General features: G+C 37.2%; 1 protein-coding gene across 1 annotated transcript in view; it reads left to right on the top strand.

Annotated features, from left to right (window-relative positions):
• The first annotated feature begins 205 nt into the window (after positions 1-205).
• LOC137405950 (localization factor PodJL-like) overlaps positions 206-19703 on the top strand; it is a 38600-nt gene continuing 19102 nt past the window's right edge. The window contains exons 1-8 of the mRNA XM_068092432.1: positions 206-356; positions 7777-7933; positions 9748-9880; positions 10584-10874; positions 11268-11367; positions 17311-17585; positions 18222-18308; positions 19066-19225. Of these exons, the coding sequence (XP_067948533.1) occupies positions 326-356; positions 7777-7933; positions 9748-9880; positions 10584-10874; positions 11268-11367; positions 17311-17585; positions 18222-18308; positions 19066-19225 (1234 nt within the window). The 5' untranslated portion in view covers positions 206-325. The remainder of the gene's footprint in view (positions 357-7776; positions 7934-9747; positions 9881-10583; positions 10875-11267; positions 11368-17310; positions 17586-18221; positions 18309-19065; positions 19226-19703) is intronic.

The raw sequence follows: 19703 nt of genomic DNA, 5'->3' as shown, positions 1-19703 counted from the left end.
CTTGAAAAATCCTACGTAGGAAACTACGCTAATTTGTAATGGATGTCAAAGATACTAAATAGAGTGTCTTTGCTCTCGAAAAGTCGGGAAGAAAATTGACCTCACCGTGCGATCTAATGTATGACCCGTTAGCCTGCGAAAAAGAGACCAAGCTAACTAACAACACACCCTAGACGCATGCGCTAATCAAACTCGTGCAGGAGTATCCTGTTAGGAAATTCACGATGACTCACATTAGTACCTTAGTCTAGCAATGACTCTAGACCTTTTATAGCGAGACACCACGAATGTGGTGTCGATTTAAACCTGAATTCAGCTCGCAACAATGCTGAGATTTGTTCAAGGAATTAATAAAGGTCGGTCTTAATAGTGTTGTCATCGGTTACATTTTTGGTTGCCATCGGTTACATTAGCTTTAGTCGTTGACGAATAATCATCACCGCTTCTTGGTGAATAATAGTGATATGCATAAGCTTATGCTAATATATATTTCGAATATTTATTGGCCAGCATGTTTGCTCATTTATGAGACGTAACTGTTAAATAACGTGCAGGTATATGCCTGCCGGTTCCTCAATAGCGTGTATACCTAGCAAAAGCGTGTTTACCTGCAGCGTGTATACCTATCTCAAAAAGCCACAGCATCATCATGAAGCTATAAATACTACAATGTCTTAATCTGACGGTTGTCACACTGTTGCCATCGATCTGGACGCCTGGTAGTGTCTCATCATTACCATAAACATCGTTACGTAATACTTCAATATATACGATTACAGTTTATTCCCCTTTACCTAGAAAAAAATCCACCACAAAAGATCTTAATTTCACAAATCATTTCAGATGTTATCATTTTCACTAAATCCAAACCATGAAAGTTACCAATTAAAAAAAAATCAAAAAATTAAACTCTACAAACATTACAAACATGCCATTGGTTACATTTTTATACTTTATCCTTTAATCTTACTTCGAATCTTCAAATTCCATTAAATTCTTCTCCATCATTTCAACTAACCTATAACCCTCTTCATTTCCCAAGGACTCTTCCTATGCAGCTAGTTGAAGATCTCGGAATCTTCATAGCTAGTGTTAGCATCTGTCGTACTGACAGGCTTGCTGCCTTCAAACAACCCTGGGGTCTCAAGAGACTCTTCAGAAAACTTTCAGCAAGATCAACAGCTTCTACCCTGGTTTTTTCCACACTCAAAGTCTCCCTGAAATCGCCTCCAGACTTGGTTTGCAAAAGCCGGGTCTCGCAGTGTTTCTTGTTCCAGCATGGGCACTGGCAGAAACACTGTCCACCGCGGGCCTAGCCTTTGCTGATCTAGCGATTTAATGAATTTTCACTTTGACTATTTTATTTATGATGCCTTGTAAGGTGACAGAGCACTCATACTCCTCTCTGAACTCCGTTTTCTCATTCTCTAACTCCCTCATCTGCTCCTCAAACTTGCCATGTAACTCCACTCTCCTTAACCCTTTTGCTACCAAATCAATTTTTTACCGGGACATAATTGCATATGTAATAAAACCTAAAACAGTAGACGCTCCTATAACGTATACCTCCTACAACATAACTTCCAAATAACAGAAAGAATTTATGTGAAGTTTTTGCTTCGTACTACGTAAAAAAATCCATATAACGTATAGTGACAAGTCGAGCGAGTTTTCAATTTCGATTTGAATGTTAATTTATCTTGCCGCACTTGCGGAAGAGAAAACGCCGTGCGTATAGCGTTATATCTATTGTATATAACATTCATGGCATTCTAGTGCGTCTTGATACATCGTTAAATGTGTCGACAAAAGGGGAATAGAATAGCTGCGCCATCGTTCATAAATACAAAGGCGATCGATTGGTGCAGGTGTTACAGCGTCGGTTTACCAATCGCAATGTCACGAGTTGGAGTATCGTCTAAAGTTATCTTTTATCTTAACCGTGACCTCTGGGTACAGATAGACTATGAACAAGTAGAACCGCTTTTTATTGTAAAGATTTTGTTGTTTTGCCTTATTGTAGGTGTAAAATATTTTTGTTATTAGTTTTACTTTGCAGAATAGACTGCTGTTTAGGAAATATAAGCAAATCGCTGTAAATGAATGTCAAAAATGTGCAGTCCCCATCAACTTGTTGTAAATTTACCGCAACCATGGTCTATAAAACCAGTGAGATTGATCTTAAAAAGGAGAGCAGTTGTCGATGCAAACCAATAATACTGCAGTTATGGTAAAGCCCACAACTTAGAAGAGTTAAGTCAAGTTTTTCCTTTGTGCATGGTCAGAGAGGTGAGTTTGAAAAGATCTTGGAACGGATTAGACAATTTACATGTATTTTACTGTTTTTATAATGTAAATTCCTTATAACGTAAACATTCTTGGAACGGATTATTTATGTTGTAGGAGCGCCTACTGTAAGTGACATGGGCGCAAATAAACTATCATAACTTTTGAACCACACGGTCTATAAAAAATATTTGGATACCAAATTAGTATGCATAAAGCTTCAAATCAGCTGATGCCTTAAAAAATGCCACTAACGCTTTGCAGAATGAGCTTGAACACTTTTGGCCATTTTCACTTCTACCCTGAGCATGTCCGAGCCAGATGAGTGATCAATCTTACTACAGCTAACCGCATTATGATTGTTATTGCTGAAAATAAAATAGTCACTCTCATTAGTACCATTGTTCAATTATACAAACTCACCCAAAGTCCCCTGATGTCTAATTAGTGAAACTTCCATAGCTGTAATACATCTGACACAACTGGTCATTGCTAAGAAAAATTGGGATAAAAAGTAAAGTTTTTACAAAGTGAAACTACTCTAATGATGGGGCTGTAAACATATTTTCTATTGGCTCAACGCATGCAGATAATTGTTTTCTTTTGTTCAAGTATGTATACGATAGGGTAATTAACTACTTACTAATCAAAAGCGTTTCGTACGAAGCCTATTGAAGCCGCACCTTGTGGCTCTTGGCCATAGGCAACGAGTTGAACTAATATTTTCCGTTTTTATCAAATTTACTCTCATCCAAGAGGCTACCACTTCCTACTTCATCCAAAATTCCACTAACTTTGCTCAAGAACAAAAATTTCTTAAATTTTTTATTGGCCAAGCCGTCATAGCTGGCTCAAAATCTCGAAACTGACCCCATTAGGTTGGTTTTCACATACTTCATCATCAGTCATAGCTTGTTATATCTTCTTATCATTATTTACATCTTCACCACAGCACTTGCATACTGTTCTAGTTCTACACAATTTAAACTATCTACTGTACACGCTTTAGGTTTATTTGGGCTACTTAAAGAATTTGTTAAAAGAATCTTTCTGCTAGAAGTATGAAATATGATTTAGTTACCGTACTTTTCGAACTATAAGCCACACCTTTATATAAGCCGCACCCGCTCTATTTAAAAAAAACAATAATTAGACAATACATAGGTCGCACCTTTGTATAGCCCGCAGAACTAGAAAATAATCAGTACGTATTTACTTACCGGTAACTTTATTTCACCCACTTCACATTAATCATCTTCGCTGAAACCCATGAAGTCCTCTTCTTCAGTGTCGGAGTTGAACAATCTCATCAGCGCTTCATCACATTTGTCCACGTCTGCCTCATTCTCGGTGTCACTATCTTCCTCCGGTGAAGTTGGCTCTGAAGGCTTACGAAGCAGTCCTGCTTTTCTAAACCCGTTGGTGATGGCGGATTCTTTCACAGAACTCCACGCTGTTAGGATCCACTGACAGACATCAGAAAATGATGCTTTTCGCATGTGGCCGGTTTTTGTAAATGACTTCTCCCCGCTCGTCATCCAAGTCTCCCACTCAGCCCGGAGTGCTGCTTTAAATGCCCGGTTCACACTGATGTCAAGCAGCTGCAAATACTTTGTTGTACCTCCAGGAATTACAGCTGGAATTGAGTTTGTTTTCTTGATCGCCTCTTTTACTGAATTTGTGATGTGCGCCCTCATGCTATCCAAAACAAGCAGCCCTTTTTTCTTGTGAAAACTCCTCCCAGGCGCTTGCTGTAGCACTCGCTTAACCATTCCTTTATCAGCCCTTCAATCATCCATCCTTTGGCGTTAACATTGACCACTATACCTGTCGGTAGTTGTTCTTCAGGCATAGTTTTGCGCTTAAAAATTACCATAGGCGGAAGTTTTCGTCCGGATGCCGCGCAGGCCAGCACACATGTGAAGTGTGCCCTCTCGTGGCCAGTTGTTTTTAGCAACACGGATGATTCGCCAGTTTTGTTAACTGTCCTAGTCAGATCAAATGTAAGTGGTACTTCATCCATGTTTATGATCTCGTCTAGTCCAATTGAGTGCTCTTGTATCTTACTTTTAACGAATGTGTGAAAGTTTGTAATCTTTTCGTGATAGTCACGGTGAAGTTGCTGGCAGAAAGTGGTCCGTGCCCTGATGGACAGGTTTTTACGTCTAATAAATCTGAAACACCATGACGGCCACGCTTTGAAATATGCAATATTCATTTCGCGCGCTATTGTTTGGGCTTTAAGTCGGATCTGAACAGTGAATACACCTCTGCCATCTCCTCTCTGAATGTTTACCCAGTCCTCCAGGACATATTCGAGTTCAGGCCACCTGCTTTTATGTCCTTTGAAAGCTTTCTTTGACTTTTAGCATCGCATGAGCTCTTCATGCTGCCCCCTCCAGCGTCTCACCATACATTCATTGATGTCAAACATGCTTGCAGCCGCACGGTTTCCTTCATGGATAGCAAAATTGATGGCCTTCAGCTTGAAACTTGCTTCATACGAACTTCTTCGTTTGGGTCCCATAATGCTTTACTTATTTATAATCCTGATATATTTGCTCGCTTAATAAAAAAGAAACGTCTGCTTATTTGTGTAAATTTTCTTTAGTGTTGATTCTAATTCCGGTTAATGCACCCTAGCGGTGAAAGAAAACACCACAGAATAGCCGCACCCGTGTATAAGCCGCATGGCTCAAAACATCAGAAAAAAGTAGCGGCTAATAGTCCGAAAGTACGGTATATCACATAATCCTCAACCTAAATTTCTGTAACCTTATTGGTCAATTAGCTCTGTCCTTTTCACCCAAAATTGCAACAAACGGTTTGTGATCTGTTTCAATTTCAAGATGTTTACCTATGAGGTAGTAATCAAGTTTTTTGCATGCCCAAGTTATAGCAAAAAGCCTCTTTCTCAATTTAAGTGTGTTTAATTCCAGCATATCACATAGTCCTAGAAGCATATTCTACGTGTTGCAATAGATTGTCACTGTTCAACTGCAACAAAATGGCACCAATAACACTCTTACTTGCATCAGCTGAAACTGTTTTAGCAATAACAAAAGCACACAATATAGAAGCTGTAGTAAATAGTTTCTTAATTTTTTCAAAACCTTGTTTTATGCCTAAAACCAATCAGATTTCGACCCTTATTTTGCATATATCTATCATCTACTTAAATAATTGTCCATTCCTGTAGACCCTATTGCCTCCATTATATTATATCTCGCAGCTTCAAACCCTAAGTTCCTCAGTAGTTTCATTTCACTGCTACCAACAGCACTCAATAATAAGATGCCATCATCAGTATTACCCATATGCAACTGAGTAAGTTCACACACAACCTCAAACTCACTAAGAAAAGACCTAAAAGAACTAGACACATTCCCACTAACCAGTCGCAGCCTAGGGAAAGCACTAATACTCTACAGGATGAATTTATTCGCGGAGTTGAGTTTCGCGCAAATTGCCTTCATGCATATTCGCGAATTAATTTATTCGTGGGTGAACACTGTCACTCTCCATTAAGAGTTAACTCTATTGTGGCTAGCGATAGAGTTAACCCTACGCATGCGCACACCGCACTCGGTTACAACTACGAGTAGATCATGTTAAGCTATAAATTTCTTGCTGCGTTCAGAGGTTTTCAAGAATATTCGTCGATTTGGAGGCCTTTGATGAACCAACAACTTGTGGTAAGTAATGAGTTTTTTTTCAAAACCATTTACTAAATTAATAATTAAATTTTACTTTAGTTCTTTGGTAAAACGCAGTATTTATTTTTTCCATCCCTACCGCTTCGTTATTTGTTTTAGTGTGAGAGATTTTTCATCATACACGGAGGCACAATGACTGCAAGGATGGTAGATGTCATTCCTAGAAGATCATCACCAATCATTCAGGGAGGTCTTGAAATTGAGGTAGAAGTGACCGCAGCTGCTAACGAGGAGAATATATCTGTTTTAAAAAAGGAACAAAAACGCCTTTACGAGCACAAATTTTTTGCCAACCGGCAGAACTTTCCAATAGTAAGCCAAGAGGAGAGTTCTGATAATAACTCCCTTACCAGCCATGTAGTAGCGAGAGAATCGGCTTTAACATCTACCCAAGACAGTGACCTCGATATAGAGCTGCTATTACCAGAATAACTAGTCAGAGAGCATTATTAAACGCTAGTATTTACTTATCAAGAGTATCAGTTTAATTTCATTGTCAGACAACCGCCATATGGGCGAAACTGTTTTTATTTACTCCATTTATCGTTTGTAAAATCTTATTTGTATTTGAAATATTTTATTTGTACACTCAAGTTTGTAATAAATTATAATATATCTATACATGAAATGAAATATATAATATAATCATGTTTGCCGCAGCAATATCAAGAAGTTGTTGTTGATGAAGTGGTCTAGGTTAACTAGTTGCTTCTCTGCCAATATTCCTGCCTCGGTGAATATTACTACTTGTCTTTAGTTTTCGTAATTAGAATACCGGTAGGTTCTGTTTTAATCTCAATCTGCAGTAAACACAGAAGAAAAATATTACCATGTGTAAAGGAAGTACAAAAACAATAGCTGAAGCATTTAATGAACGCGATCAGTTTTTTAACAAAAGAATTAACTAACGCAGTTAATTATGAATAACGTATCTGCACTGCAAATCAAATACATACCATTATGTCCGGATCAGAATCATAATCGGCCTCAACTTCGATATTAGAGGTTGATTTCTATGTAAAATGGCTGTAGGAGAGATTTTTGCGATGACGATGTGATGCCTAATAACTTGTGACGCCTTAAATAATTTTGTAAAGAAATGTGATGCATTAGCAATGGGGTTAACTCGAAGCCCCGGCAACTATTTTAAAAAGGTTTTGGAACTCAGCTACGTTTAGTATTTCTGCCTAGTGACTAGTTTTTAAGTCTGAGGCAGTAGTTATTCTCCCTTGTGATTAAAAATAGAACTTTTTCACGGAATTTAATAATTCACGGAATTGACTGTTCACGAAATCGCAAATTTTTATATCCATCGAATATTTTCATCCTGTAGGGTATTGCGCTGTCTAGTAGTCATGTACTTGCACACACCAATACTTAACTCAGGGTTAGATTTTTTCTGGTAATTATTAAATTTATTCTGGATGGCTGGAAAAAATCGGTATTTACTAGTATTACAAGTGCTAATGGTGGCTGCCATCGACACTATTTTAAATAACGTGTAAGTATCTACCTGAAACAACGCTATAAAATAAGGCCGACTGGAGGGTCCTCGATAGCCTATATATACACCAAGCATTCTAAAATCCATAAAGTTATTAATCCTACACTGTCGTAATCTGACAGCTCCCCACCTTCGTCATATTGCCACTGGCCTTGATTTCTCACCATTGATGTCACTGTTTCACCTGATGTCTCACAATTGCCACAAATATCATTATGTTACATTTTACTTCACAAGACGATTACATAACATTAAGATTTTACGTTACAGTGTTTAGGTCTAATCAAGCCTATGCACCATGCCAGAAAGCAGCTCATGACTCAGAAGAATTTGAAACCTGTGTTGGTGACAGTCCGGTTCAGCAACGGCGATCATACTGTGAGGTGACATCTGTACCTTTATCTCGACCTTTACCGGCATCGTCCTAGTAAGTGTTGAACTTTTTCATTCATTGTTAGGTTGTGTAAAGACTACGGATATAAAAACTGCTCTAAAAAAGTATTCACTAACTGCATTAATAGTTCGTCTGCGCTGCCATCCAAGTTTTTCAAAATATCTGTATATTTCAATTTAACTCTAGTTCTTGTTAGATTAAGAGTCTGTTCATATTTCAATCTCTGGTACTGATAAGATCATCCACCAAAAGAATACCAAAGTCAATAGCAGCTTCAAAGGGAACTTCAAAAGCCTTTTGCCTCTTAATTTGACATCCCAATTTAATTCTGAGTTAGTTCTTATGGGTAGTACTGTTCGCTCTGCTGAGTTAGTTCTTATGGGTAGTACTGTTCGCTCTGAAGTTAGTTCTGATGGGTAGTACTGTTCGCTCTGAATAAGAAGCCTCTGAATGCCCAATCTCTCCACTTGTTTAGCATTGCAAAAACTGATCCATAATAGCTTGAAGCTGGTTGAGTCCCTCTCAATAATTCTGTCTAATCAAACAAGGCACACCCCTTTTCTTCCACTCTTTTATTTTCATCTCCACCTTGGGGTCTAATGTGACACTGACATTGGTGTAAGTTCATGTTAGTAAAGAGAGGTTTTCTTGATAACTAGCACGCTAAGCTCAGTTTGTTTTCTGTTTTCCATTTACAGTAGCTCTTAGCATCACCTTAGAAGTCTTGTTTTAAATGTCAGATCAACTGAAGCTAAATCAGAACTTTGCATGCTGGTATTTGAGTGACAGGCTGTTTAAAATATGTTGCATTTATCATTGATATTGTTTATCAAGAATTATAGAAAATCACAATTTGGAAAATTGGAATATAGGGTTTGGTGCGTTCTATATGGAGTTGTCTTCACAAGCTTATATGGAATAACTCTGAAATATTTTTATTAGCAATACTTACAAGACAAGATCAAAGTTTGTATCATTTGCTTATTACAGCAAGTTGAATAGCCTTGAATACAAAGCAGTTCTCATGGAAAAGCCTGTTTTGGAATACAAATGTACAAAACATTGAATGAAAATGCACGTCATATAATTGAGTTGGTAGTACATCTTTATTATGTAAAGCAGGCAGCATGTTTTAAAACTCTGGCTTGTATGTTGTTTATTATGCAGTCAAACCTCACAACTTAACCTCAACGTACGAGCAGTCTGATATTTGAGTGCTTTTATTTACGATCCAAGATTTAGGCCAAATTTTTGTTTGAGCCAAAATTTGAGATACGAGCTGTTGTTTTAGGGAAGCTGCCTTCACATATATGGTGTTCATGGCAAACAAGAGATGGTGTGCACCATGTTTTTATTCTGCATCGAGTACTTTATGTTTCTCTACCACAATGGTGCATTCAATAACACAGAAAACTATTTTGTTTTTTCTTGCAAATGCATAGATTATTTTGTTCCTTTGCGCAATAACCAAGTCATTTACAAATTATGTTTATATCACAATTTTCAGTGATAACAACATGTTCTTTCTATGTCTGGACCACATTAATGCAATTTCATTTATTTGTTAATTAATTTGATTGACATATGAGTTAATTGATATACAAGCTTAATCATGGAATGAATTAGATTCGTATCTAATTGATATTGATCTTAGGTTTGACTGTCCTCACTTGCTCGTTAGTTGGATAATACTCAAAAGGTTTTGGATTGTTCAAAAATTGTACCAACGCTGCCTCATAAAACTATTAAATCTTTTATCTTTCGGAGATCAACATCACAAACTCTGGTAATACGTATTTGCAGCTATGGTAATATCTTCAAAATCGACAGGCTATCATATGTTGTAGCGGTTTCCATGATGCTGATCGCAGTTCCCAAAGTGCTGAGCAATATCAAAATGCGCACTCATCACAAAATAACACCGAATCTCATTTTACCAGATCTGTTCCATCACATGGCCTGGTTTCCGGGGCTCTGTTGGTTAGTTTGTCTATTTCACATTGACCTGTTCTCAGTTTGTGTCAGGTACAGTGTTTAGTGATGCTCTTGTGATGATAGATGATAGTAATAGGTAACTCTTTCAAAATAAAAATTAGTGCAATGTTCTAGTTAGTGATTTCTATTATCTTTTGGTTTTTCGATGACACTTCCACAGGTTTTATTGTACTACATGTGAAACTTGTAAACAAAGTTTGGTTTGGTTTGGTTTCTGTGACCAAGAGTGGATTACTGTACACTTGAAACTGCCGAAAAGAGATTGCAATGGTTTATTACTGGATTACCTGTTAAAAGTCAAGTCAGCAAAAAAAGGCTAATTATTTGTATTATTATTGTTTACGGATTTTGAAATTCAATGTTCACATGGTTTATTGCAATTACTTTACAGTATTATGCTGCCATTCATTGTTCATTGTGTCAATTTGGTATTCTGCTTATGCAGTTATTTGCTCATGTTATTTAAAGTTATTTGCTCATGCAGTCACTGTGTCAATCGTAAGCATGCATCACTGTTTCCCTGGTTACATTACATAAATATTGTTAATGAAGATATTACTGCCGATGCAAGGCCTGCAAGTTCATTATGACTCTATAAGAATGTTTAAATAGTTTTTGGTATTTGTTGATCATAGGGTGCTGCCTAGTTTTACACTGGTAGTCATATTGACCAACAAGTGTGATACAGGGTGCTGGCTGCGCTGCGCTCAAAACAGTCCATGCCTACTGCAGCGGTAGAGGCAATGCAAGAAACAAGGCGAGGTCGAAATATTGCCCTGTCGCCCAGCAATCGTCTTCAGGGGTTCTTCTCAGAGCCATCACAAATGTAGCCATCGATTTGTTGCCAATTCAGAAAAGCAGGTTCAGAACGGGTTTATCCATTGTACCTCAATCAACCGCTGGGTTGCCTAGGTCATCAGGTCTAGGAGCTGTAGAGGAGTCAGTAGACAAGGATGGGAGCGGGCAAGCGGAATGTAAGGTGAGATTGTCTTCTATTTGATACTTTCTTTGGTTCTGTGTGGAACCAGTCATCGTTCTCCATAAAGATATTCAACAGTTCAGTAATTGACTACGCATAACGTGGTAATGGATTGCAGTGCGATACTCGTAACCGACAATTCAACCAAGCTGAAAATAGACCAATTTGGAGTTACATTCTCCTAGTACAATTTCTCAAATCAAATAAGAGGTATTTAGCTTATCATAAGACAAAAAGGTAGCAGTGGACAGGTCTGTTCATGGACTCGTAGTTGCTCTATCTGATTTTGAATAATTAGATCTATGGCTGTGAGACGGTTTGCCTCAAGATTTGAGTATGACTGCTCTTGTTGCCCTTCTGTATAACCCTTTTGATATTTTGCTTGTTTGACAGAAAGCTCAGGACGCTGTTAATGCTATAGCAGAAAAGCTAGGAGATATCGACAAGGAAAATTTGGCAGTTGATCATTTCTTGGCATTGAGGGCTTGGGACAGTGAGTTACTTGAATTCAGTGGTTTTCTGGATTGAATAGCATCTGTCCATACTCTATGAATGAATGAATGAATGAATGAATGAGTGAATGATTATTGTCGCATTGAAGATTCGATTTTAAGGTTGTGAAAAAGGAAGTCAACAACATAACACGCATAATCAAAAGTTATTTTGTTTTCACAAGCATATTTTTGAACATTTTAAAATTTTCAGTTTTTGTAGGTAGAATATGAGTTAATTTTGACGCAATTAGTGTAAAATATATCTGTCGCTACTAACAGCTACTGCAATGTTTGCTATACCGATTGGCTTCTCTGAATTGCTTCTTCTATTCTCTCCAAGCTCGTAACAACATCGACCATGAGCAAAAATGAGCCTGGATCAAGCTACATGAACAAAAAGTGTTTGTACCAAATTATTAATTGAATATTGGAGTAATCCTCTTTTTTGTCTCTAAATGGAATACCATTTGTACTACTAAAACTTACAAAGCATTTTTAATATAACCGCAATATGCCTTAATAAAGGTTGAGAGTATGCTAATCTTTTAAAATATAGCTATGCATGACATGTATTTTAGTATGGAATTCCATAGTCCATACTTACAAGTGATCGGTGTATATTCAATAAGTGATCAATAGTTAATCAATAGTTCAGTAATCCCTCCTCTATTTTGCCGAGGTTGTGGAGACCCATTTGCAAAATGAGAACTTACATGAAATAGAAACTAGACGCTTTTGAAGTGTGAACCCTAGTTGTAACACTTCAGAAAACTTAGCTGTCTCTAAAGCTTCTGTAATTATTAAACATGTAAGTACATGCACATGTAGGGCATGTACATGTACTTACATGCTGCATACTTGTTTAGTACCTTGTATATACAATATGAAATCCATAGATATCAAGAAAGAGCTTTTATTTTTACCAATAACATCAACCAGCTCATTGCTAGGAGACTTTCACATCAATAGACTATCCGCTCTGTAGTCAGGCCTTAATGACGATGTTACTGACAGTGTATTGTTATGATTATCCAAATGAAGGTCACTGCAGGTGAAGGGATCGTCCTGGAGTCACATAGTGACAATAAAATATACAGTAGTGCTGTATACTGTACCGACTCTTTAATTTATTCATTTCAAAATGAGAAGATGATTACCTCCTTTAAGCATAAATTATCATCCCACAACCAAACATGAGTGAAGCGATTGTTCGAGAGCTTTATGATAAATGCGTATGTGCAGACAACTCACGAAAATTATTCATCAACGACCATCTCAAACCCTTGTACCAAAATCTCCTCAACAAATTTAACCATTTTTCAATGGAGTCGTTTAAGTATAATAAAAACACAATAAAAAATAATACAATAACACAATAAAATACAAAACACATATAAACCTATTTAAATATGTTACTAAGTCTTTGAAATTTGTAGACAATATCCTAAACCGTACCCATCTGATCGGATTATACATAAATGGACAGATTAATTGGACCTAAAATTGCTATTAAAACTTTGACAAGCCTTTTTTATCCAAATTAAGACCAGCCAGCGAAACGCCGAGAAGGCCGTGAGACAGAGGGTAGAACCATTAAGTCGTGCGCATTTCACAAGAAAAACATGCTCATTTCACCAGTCTATAGCATTGTCGAATTGCCAAAGGTTTCTGTAACTAACGTGGAAGTACTGAAAAGTAATCGTTTCATTTTTGCCGATTTCAAAGTAACTGACATTTTAGACACTTATGAGTACTTTGGTATTCCAATTGTTGTCCAAAGCAGTGAAAGTAACAGAAATGACAATGATATTTTTCTAACGATTCTTATAAGATTATTACGATGTTTAATTATAAGAATAATTATTCGATTTTATAAGGTTTAATTATAAGAATAATCATTCGAATTTACAAGATCAAAGTATATAGTGACCGATGTTGGGCAATATGTTACTGTTATTATTTTTTCTAAATAATTTTGTTAAATAGATTTTCTAAAAATCTAGATAAATATCACAACTTCTTGATATTGATTGCTATGACGTTTTGAAATGTAAACAAACTTGTGCATTGGTTTTCTATTATTACTGTATTACTATATTAATAATATGGGTTATTCTAATAATATCAGTGCATTTTACTTCTAATATTACATTTCTCCTATTGCAGGGGGAAGATATAAACATATAATCTTTTCCTTTCATTATTGCTGTTTGTTGTACATAATAACACCCAGTACATTACAGCAACCATTGCACTGCAGTGCCATTTGACTGCTAATATTGCATTTCTCAACTATCAGTACCCTTTCTTTTTTCCAATATCACTTTGGTCGTAAGCTGTATGACAGGGGAATTTCTAGTTATTATAATAAGGGTGAAGAAACTCTAGTGATTGCAACACCCGCGATACAATGAACTCACTATAGTTAAAGCTGTTAAGTAGGAGGGATTATAGTATTGGTCACACCTGGTTCAATACTCTGCGCTATAATTCTGAATATCATTTTAATCATGTCTTTGAATGCTGCAACCATTCAATCTTGAAGATTCTGTAAATAATTCACTCAGCACCTACTGTTGTTATGTGTTACATTGGTGAACAAGTTTTCTATATATATCTCATCCCTCATTTATTTTCATCCCCGTGTCCCATTATAACCATTAAAATCTAGCAATGTAAAATCCGTATTGCACTGGATTTGATCTCAGAACCTTCAGATTTAGGGGCAGCTAGCTTAAGCGTTTGACTACGGCAATAGTAGTCAACAAATCCATTACATCAGTTATAATATAGCCTGTCTTGACAAACTGTTGTTTTTGCGGAGTTGTCCCCCCGTCGAGCGGGCGAGCAACACAACAGCTTGTCACAAGGCGTACTGCACCTGATGCATCAGCTGCACTGAAAGGGAGTTGTTCTCTTCCGTCTATGCGGCTTGGTTGCGATGTTATGTCGGTCGCTCCATTGGTAATCATAACGAATTTCGCGCAAAAATCTATGTAGAGAAAATAAGATTACAACGTTCAACCAGCGACCAGTCTCAGCGGTAAACTTTAGTAGAACCTGAGAACTTAGGCAACAACAGCGACTAAACATGTCATTATTTGTGCGCTCAGTCAGTTTTATTTCTATTTTTGTATCAGTCAGTTTTATTTGTTCTTATGGATTTTATTTTCAATTTATTTTATTCTTAAATTCTGCTAACATTGACAACAAAGACTGGTCTTTGGTTAAACGTTGTAATCTTATTTTTTCTACATAAATTTTTGCACGAAATTCGTTATGATTGCTAATGTAGCGACCGCCATAACATCGCAGCCAAGCCGCATAGACGGAAGAGAACAACTCCCTTTCAGTGCAGCTGATGCATCAGGTGCAGTACGTCTTGTGACAAGCTGTTGTATTACCCGTCGAGCGGGGGAACAACTCCGCAAAACAACAGTTTGTCAAGACAGGCTAGTTATAATACTCACGCTTAAAGAACTTGGGGTTAATAACTAGCACTGTTGATCATTACGGGTAAAGGAATGGTTGTTAAGCCGACTGCAAACGAGGCAATTATTATAGTAAAGATCACAAACTAGCTAACAAAGTAAGTTACTCAAACTCAGTGGGTAATTATTCTATTCCCTGTGCAACGCCGGGCATTCGGTTAGTTACAATGTATTAATTATATTTGGTGGAACTATTTTTCAAGCTGTTTTATCCTAAATGTTCATAATTTCTTTTTTGTTTTGCAATTATTTTCTGCAAAGACACAATGTTCAAAGCACTTAGTTGTCTGCACTAAATCTCCTTTACAGAAAATATTACCAAAAATCATCCAATAACCCAAGATAACTAATCAGTCTGCAACATTGTTTTTGTCAGTATAAATACTTTGTTTTTCTGGTTGCTCTTCACCAATGCCTGACACAAGCTGTAAAGAATCTAATTAGGAAACATTTGGTTCACACAACAAGCATTCAGAAATGACTCTGTCATCTAAACTGCCAACCAAAGATTTTATCTGATGTACCTTTTTAATTGGTATAAATGCCTGGCCTATAATCACCGATAAAATGCATCATTTGCATAGCCATCACGTTGTTGATGCGTCGTTTTAAGAGGAACATGTTGGCTGATTGGGTAATTGGCTGAATTACTTGATTATAGCGATCTCGATTCAATTTTTTCATTTTTCTAATGTAAACAAGTTACGGCATTTGAAAGCTGATAACAACAGGGCTATAAACAACTGTTTATAAATAGAGAATGATATTCCTTAATATAACCGCTATATTTCAGTTACTATTATAAAAAGGAACTTTTCATGAAACGCCTTAGAGTCTAGGTGAATTATCTTAGCCTGTGGGCCGGATTGTGGCCCGCAGGCCGCCTGTTGCATACTCCTGCCTTAGACGGTTTGGTGATTCTATATGTTAAAGGTTGACTTGCAACAAAATTCACATTACAGTTATTTGATACGAAAAGATTCACCATGTCTTACTCTGTTGTGTTGTAGGTGCAAAATATGTGGAAAGGTGATTACAAGCTCTTTAAAGCTCAAAAACAAACAGAAAATCGCAGCCACATGCGACCGCCGTAGTTTGGATTCCCTTTCCAAAACGGCTCAAATGTGATGTAGTTGTGAGAGATGGTTTCTGTTTACACTTTCATGCAACCTCACTCGTCGAAATATTTTCACAAATATACTTCACGCATTCAATAAAACTATGTCTATTGTTCTTCCGCGTCTGTTTTATCATCATTGTAATGCTGTCACTTTTAGCACTGATATCTTATAACTTACCGTAAAAAATCGCTAAACTTTTTAATCTTAGCTCGAAGGAGTACATATCATTGTCTGATAATCATGACGAGCCTGTTGGTCACCTGTGATAATCGAAAAGTGCTGCAAAAATTATTTGCGAAGTATTGGGTCGCATGATCAGAGAACGACTTGACGATTGAATAATGCCGAAACAAAACTGTAAAGTAGCGAGCATCTATATTTGATACGGAGTCTTCGGTAAAACCCGATGTGTTTGTCATTAACTAGTACTACAATAAGTTTTATATTGAGCTTTGTATTGGCCTTTCAATTCACGTGAGAACATACGTGACAAGACGATAACCAAATTTCGTGGCTACGTCATCGAAATAAAGAGATTCCAATCTACGGCCGCTTTTCGTTTTTGAGCTTATAAGAGCTTGTAGTCACATTTCCTCATATTTGGCACTTACAGCACAGCAGGGTAAGACATGGGGAATCTTTTGATACCAAATAACTGTAATGTGAATTTTGTTGCAAGTCAACCTTTAAGGTTTTTTGATCCTTTAGTCTATCAATCAATGTCATCAACTTGAAATATTTTTTATATTTGGCAGTTATTTTAGCTAGTTAATAACGCTTTCTTGAGCAAACTATGGCAATACAAATAACTGCATGAAAGTTATTACTTTCTCAAGTCATCCGTGTTAGATAATATCTTGATGATATTTTATATGGTAAGTGTACTGGAAAATCCAGCTAGGATGTCATGGGCTTCACACGGCAAAGGCCAATTCTCATTGGTAAATCTATTTGTCAACATGGCGGAGCATTGAGCAGCATCGATATGCGTAGCCACAGTGAATATCTACCCTACACGTCGGCAATGTATATCGTAGGTGCTTGTAGCCTGGACTTAATATATTTATTTTAGTTTTAGAGTCGGTATTGTAAGGCATCTCCTTTACTATTTTAGAATAAGTTTTTTCCACCTATGAAATTTTAGTAACTTGTGTTGATAACTTACAATGACGCGGAGCATCTGATGGAGTAACTCGAGATAGTAGCTGACCTATGATATAAGTCGGACACTAGATATTTCCTTGCTATGTCTATGTTAGACCATCTATATGTCTTGAGTACTGGTCTGTCAGTGCCACGATTGTCATCATGCAATTTTTTTCTTTTGTAGGTCACGACTTTGTTTTTGCCGCTGGACTTTGGCAGCGCACAGTAGACAAGTTTGCAACCCCTGTCGCCGCTCACAGACTTGGAGTTATGTACGAATGCGGGCATGGTGTTCCTATTGACTATGAGCAGGCTTCCGCTTATTACACTCAGGCTATAGAGCACCAGTGTCGCAGAGCTATGTACAGGCAAGCCATGCTCCAAATGAATGGACTAGTTGAAGGTTCGACCAGAAGTTTGGATTTGATGAAGGAGTCGGCGAGACTCAACTATGCAAAGGTACTCTTTGATGTACTCGTGATGTTTTTTTAAAGCGGTGTATGTTTGACCATTGCTATTAACTCCTTAACAGACTAACCCAAGATAGTTCACAAGTCGTGTTTTCAAATTGTAGGACTGCGCAGGAGATATCTCAGAATTCATACTGTGCAAAAATAAAACTACTCTAGGCTATTTTGGCGATTACTGGTGTAAATTAAAGCTACTTCGAGATATCTCAGGTTAAAACCTAACTAGTTTCACTTTACTAATAAAGGAAACAAGGTTTTGCGGCCTTGGAATATCGATCTAGTTTTTTACTACAGTTTATCCTGTCTGGAACTTGCTTAAAATACACAAAATTGCATAAATTGGGTTCGTTTTGAAACGCTTCGGCAAAAAATAGGTATTTGAAATGATTAAGCTGAAGGCTGACTCGATAGTCATATTAAACTGATTCGGTTACTCTCTCTGGTGTTCGTTGTGACTCACTTTGCGCAATAAAGAGTTGTACAATTAGTGGTTTGTTTCAGGAAGGTTGTAGTTGGCTGTACAACCTGGCTAGAAAGCTATGGGAGGGGTTGTTGACAACAAAAAGAGGGAGGAATAACACTCCTGTTATGTTTATCTGCATTTATTCTGTCTATTTTTTGGCAGGCACAGACCTTTCTAGGAACTATGCACTTTCATGAGGGAAAAAAGGCATTGGCCGTTGAATACTACAGAAAAGCTGCTGCTCAGGATGTGAGTCTATCTACTCTTTCCATAAAATACTATATACTATTTATCATTTTGTATTGCCTTAACCGGTCGGTCTGCTCTGAACAACATTGTAAATGCTTGTTCGTCAAATTACAAACCTCGAGGGATTATGTTTGTTCTAACATGTGTTGGTCAGGGCTTCCCGAGTCGGGGTACTCACATCCTTGAAGGGTGCTAGCTGTTCGCAGGGTGTAAGAATCAATCAAAAAATCTGAGTTAAGATTTTGTTCATATAACTAGTCACAACCTATCAGCAAGACTTATATATGTTTCCTGTGTGGAAACGTGGGATTCATCTCAGAGTCACTTTCCAATAACATATCGCTGTCATATATTCCAAATGTGCCTGTTTTTCATTGTTTTGAGACTTTTTTGTTTGGTTCAAAAAAGGGGGTGCGAGATTGCCCGCGTCAGTCATAGGGGGAGTGATGATGATAGCGAATAGGGAGGCGTGGCTCTTGGTTAAGTTAGCAATAGTATAGCTGCTGCTGTGACACTCGTTGGATATGCGTTATTTTCTAATTCAATTTCAGAGTAATAAAGAGGGCTGACATCGTTAGCTTTTTTATATTCCATCCATCTTATTGTTTGCATTCAATCATTTTCATTAAATTACTCGTTTTCAAGTTTCGACTAACCTTTACAAACTGTCATTTCCTCTCAGGCTATTCCTATGTAAAAGTTATCTTCTCTCTAATTGGAATGGGTAGATAACTCCTAAATTTGATCTCGTTTGTAGGATGTGGAGGCCTGTTTCTACTTGGGCATCTGCTATGAGACAGGTGAAGGCCTGCACTCTCCTGATATGTATCGCGCAGCTGAGTTTTACATGAAAGCTGCAAAAGGAGGCCAATCAGATGCCCAGTTCAACATTGCCATGTTTCTAGAAGAGGGTTGTGGTAGGCAAAAGTTTTTCTCGTATCTATGTTAGGGTTCCTTAGAAAGGCAGTAAATAGTCGCTTTGCACTATTGCAGTTCACACTGAGCTGCTATTGGTTGTAAATATTTGACCTCATATATTAGCCATACAACTTTTCTAATTTTATAATTATTGGAGATACTTTTAACAATGTCACAGCAGCTACTGGTATCAGACTGAATCACCAGTCTACTTATGCACCATAATATATATGTTTGGAAAAATTATTGTTTTAAAAATGTTTTAGAAGATGCTACAAACGGTTTTAATTCATCCAGAGTTTAAAAAGAATATTTATGTCTGTGGTGACAATTATATTGGAGATGCAGTGCAGTGATGCTCCCTACTAGTTAGCTGAAAGGTCAAAGTAAAGGCAATTTCCTGCGGTGTAGTTCGAGTGTAAACTACTGTCTGAGATATTCGCTCTGACTTGAATAGCTTTAGTGTCAACTACTCTG

Source organism: Watersipora subatra, chromosome 10 (assembly GCF_963576615.1).
Source record: "Watersipora subatra chromosome 10, tzWatSuba1.1, whole genome shotgun sequence".
NCBI classification, from domain to species: domain Eukaryota; kingdom Metazoa; phylum Bryozoa; class Gymnolaemata; order Cheilostomatida; family Watersiporidae; genus Watersipora; species Watersipora subatra.
The sequence above is the reverse complement of the archived record's forward strand: the minus strand, read 5'-3'. Positions and strand labels throughout refer to the sequence as shown.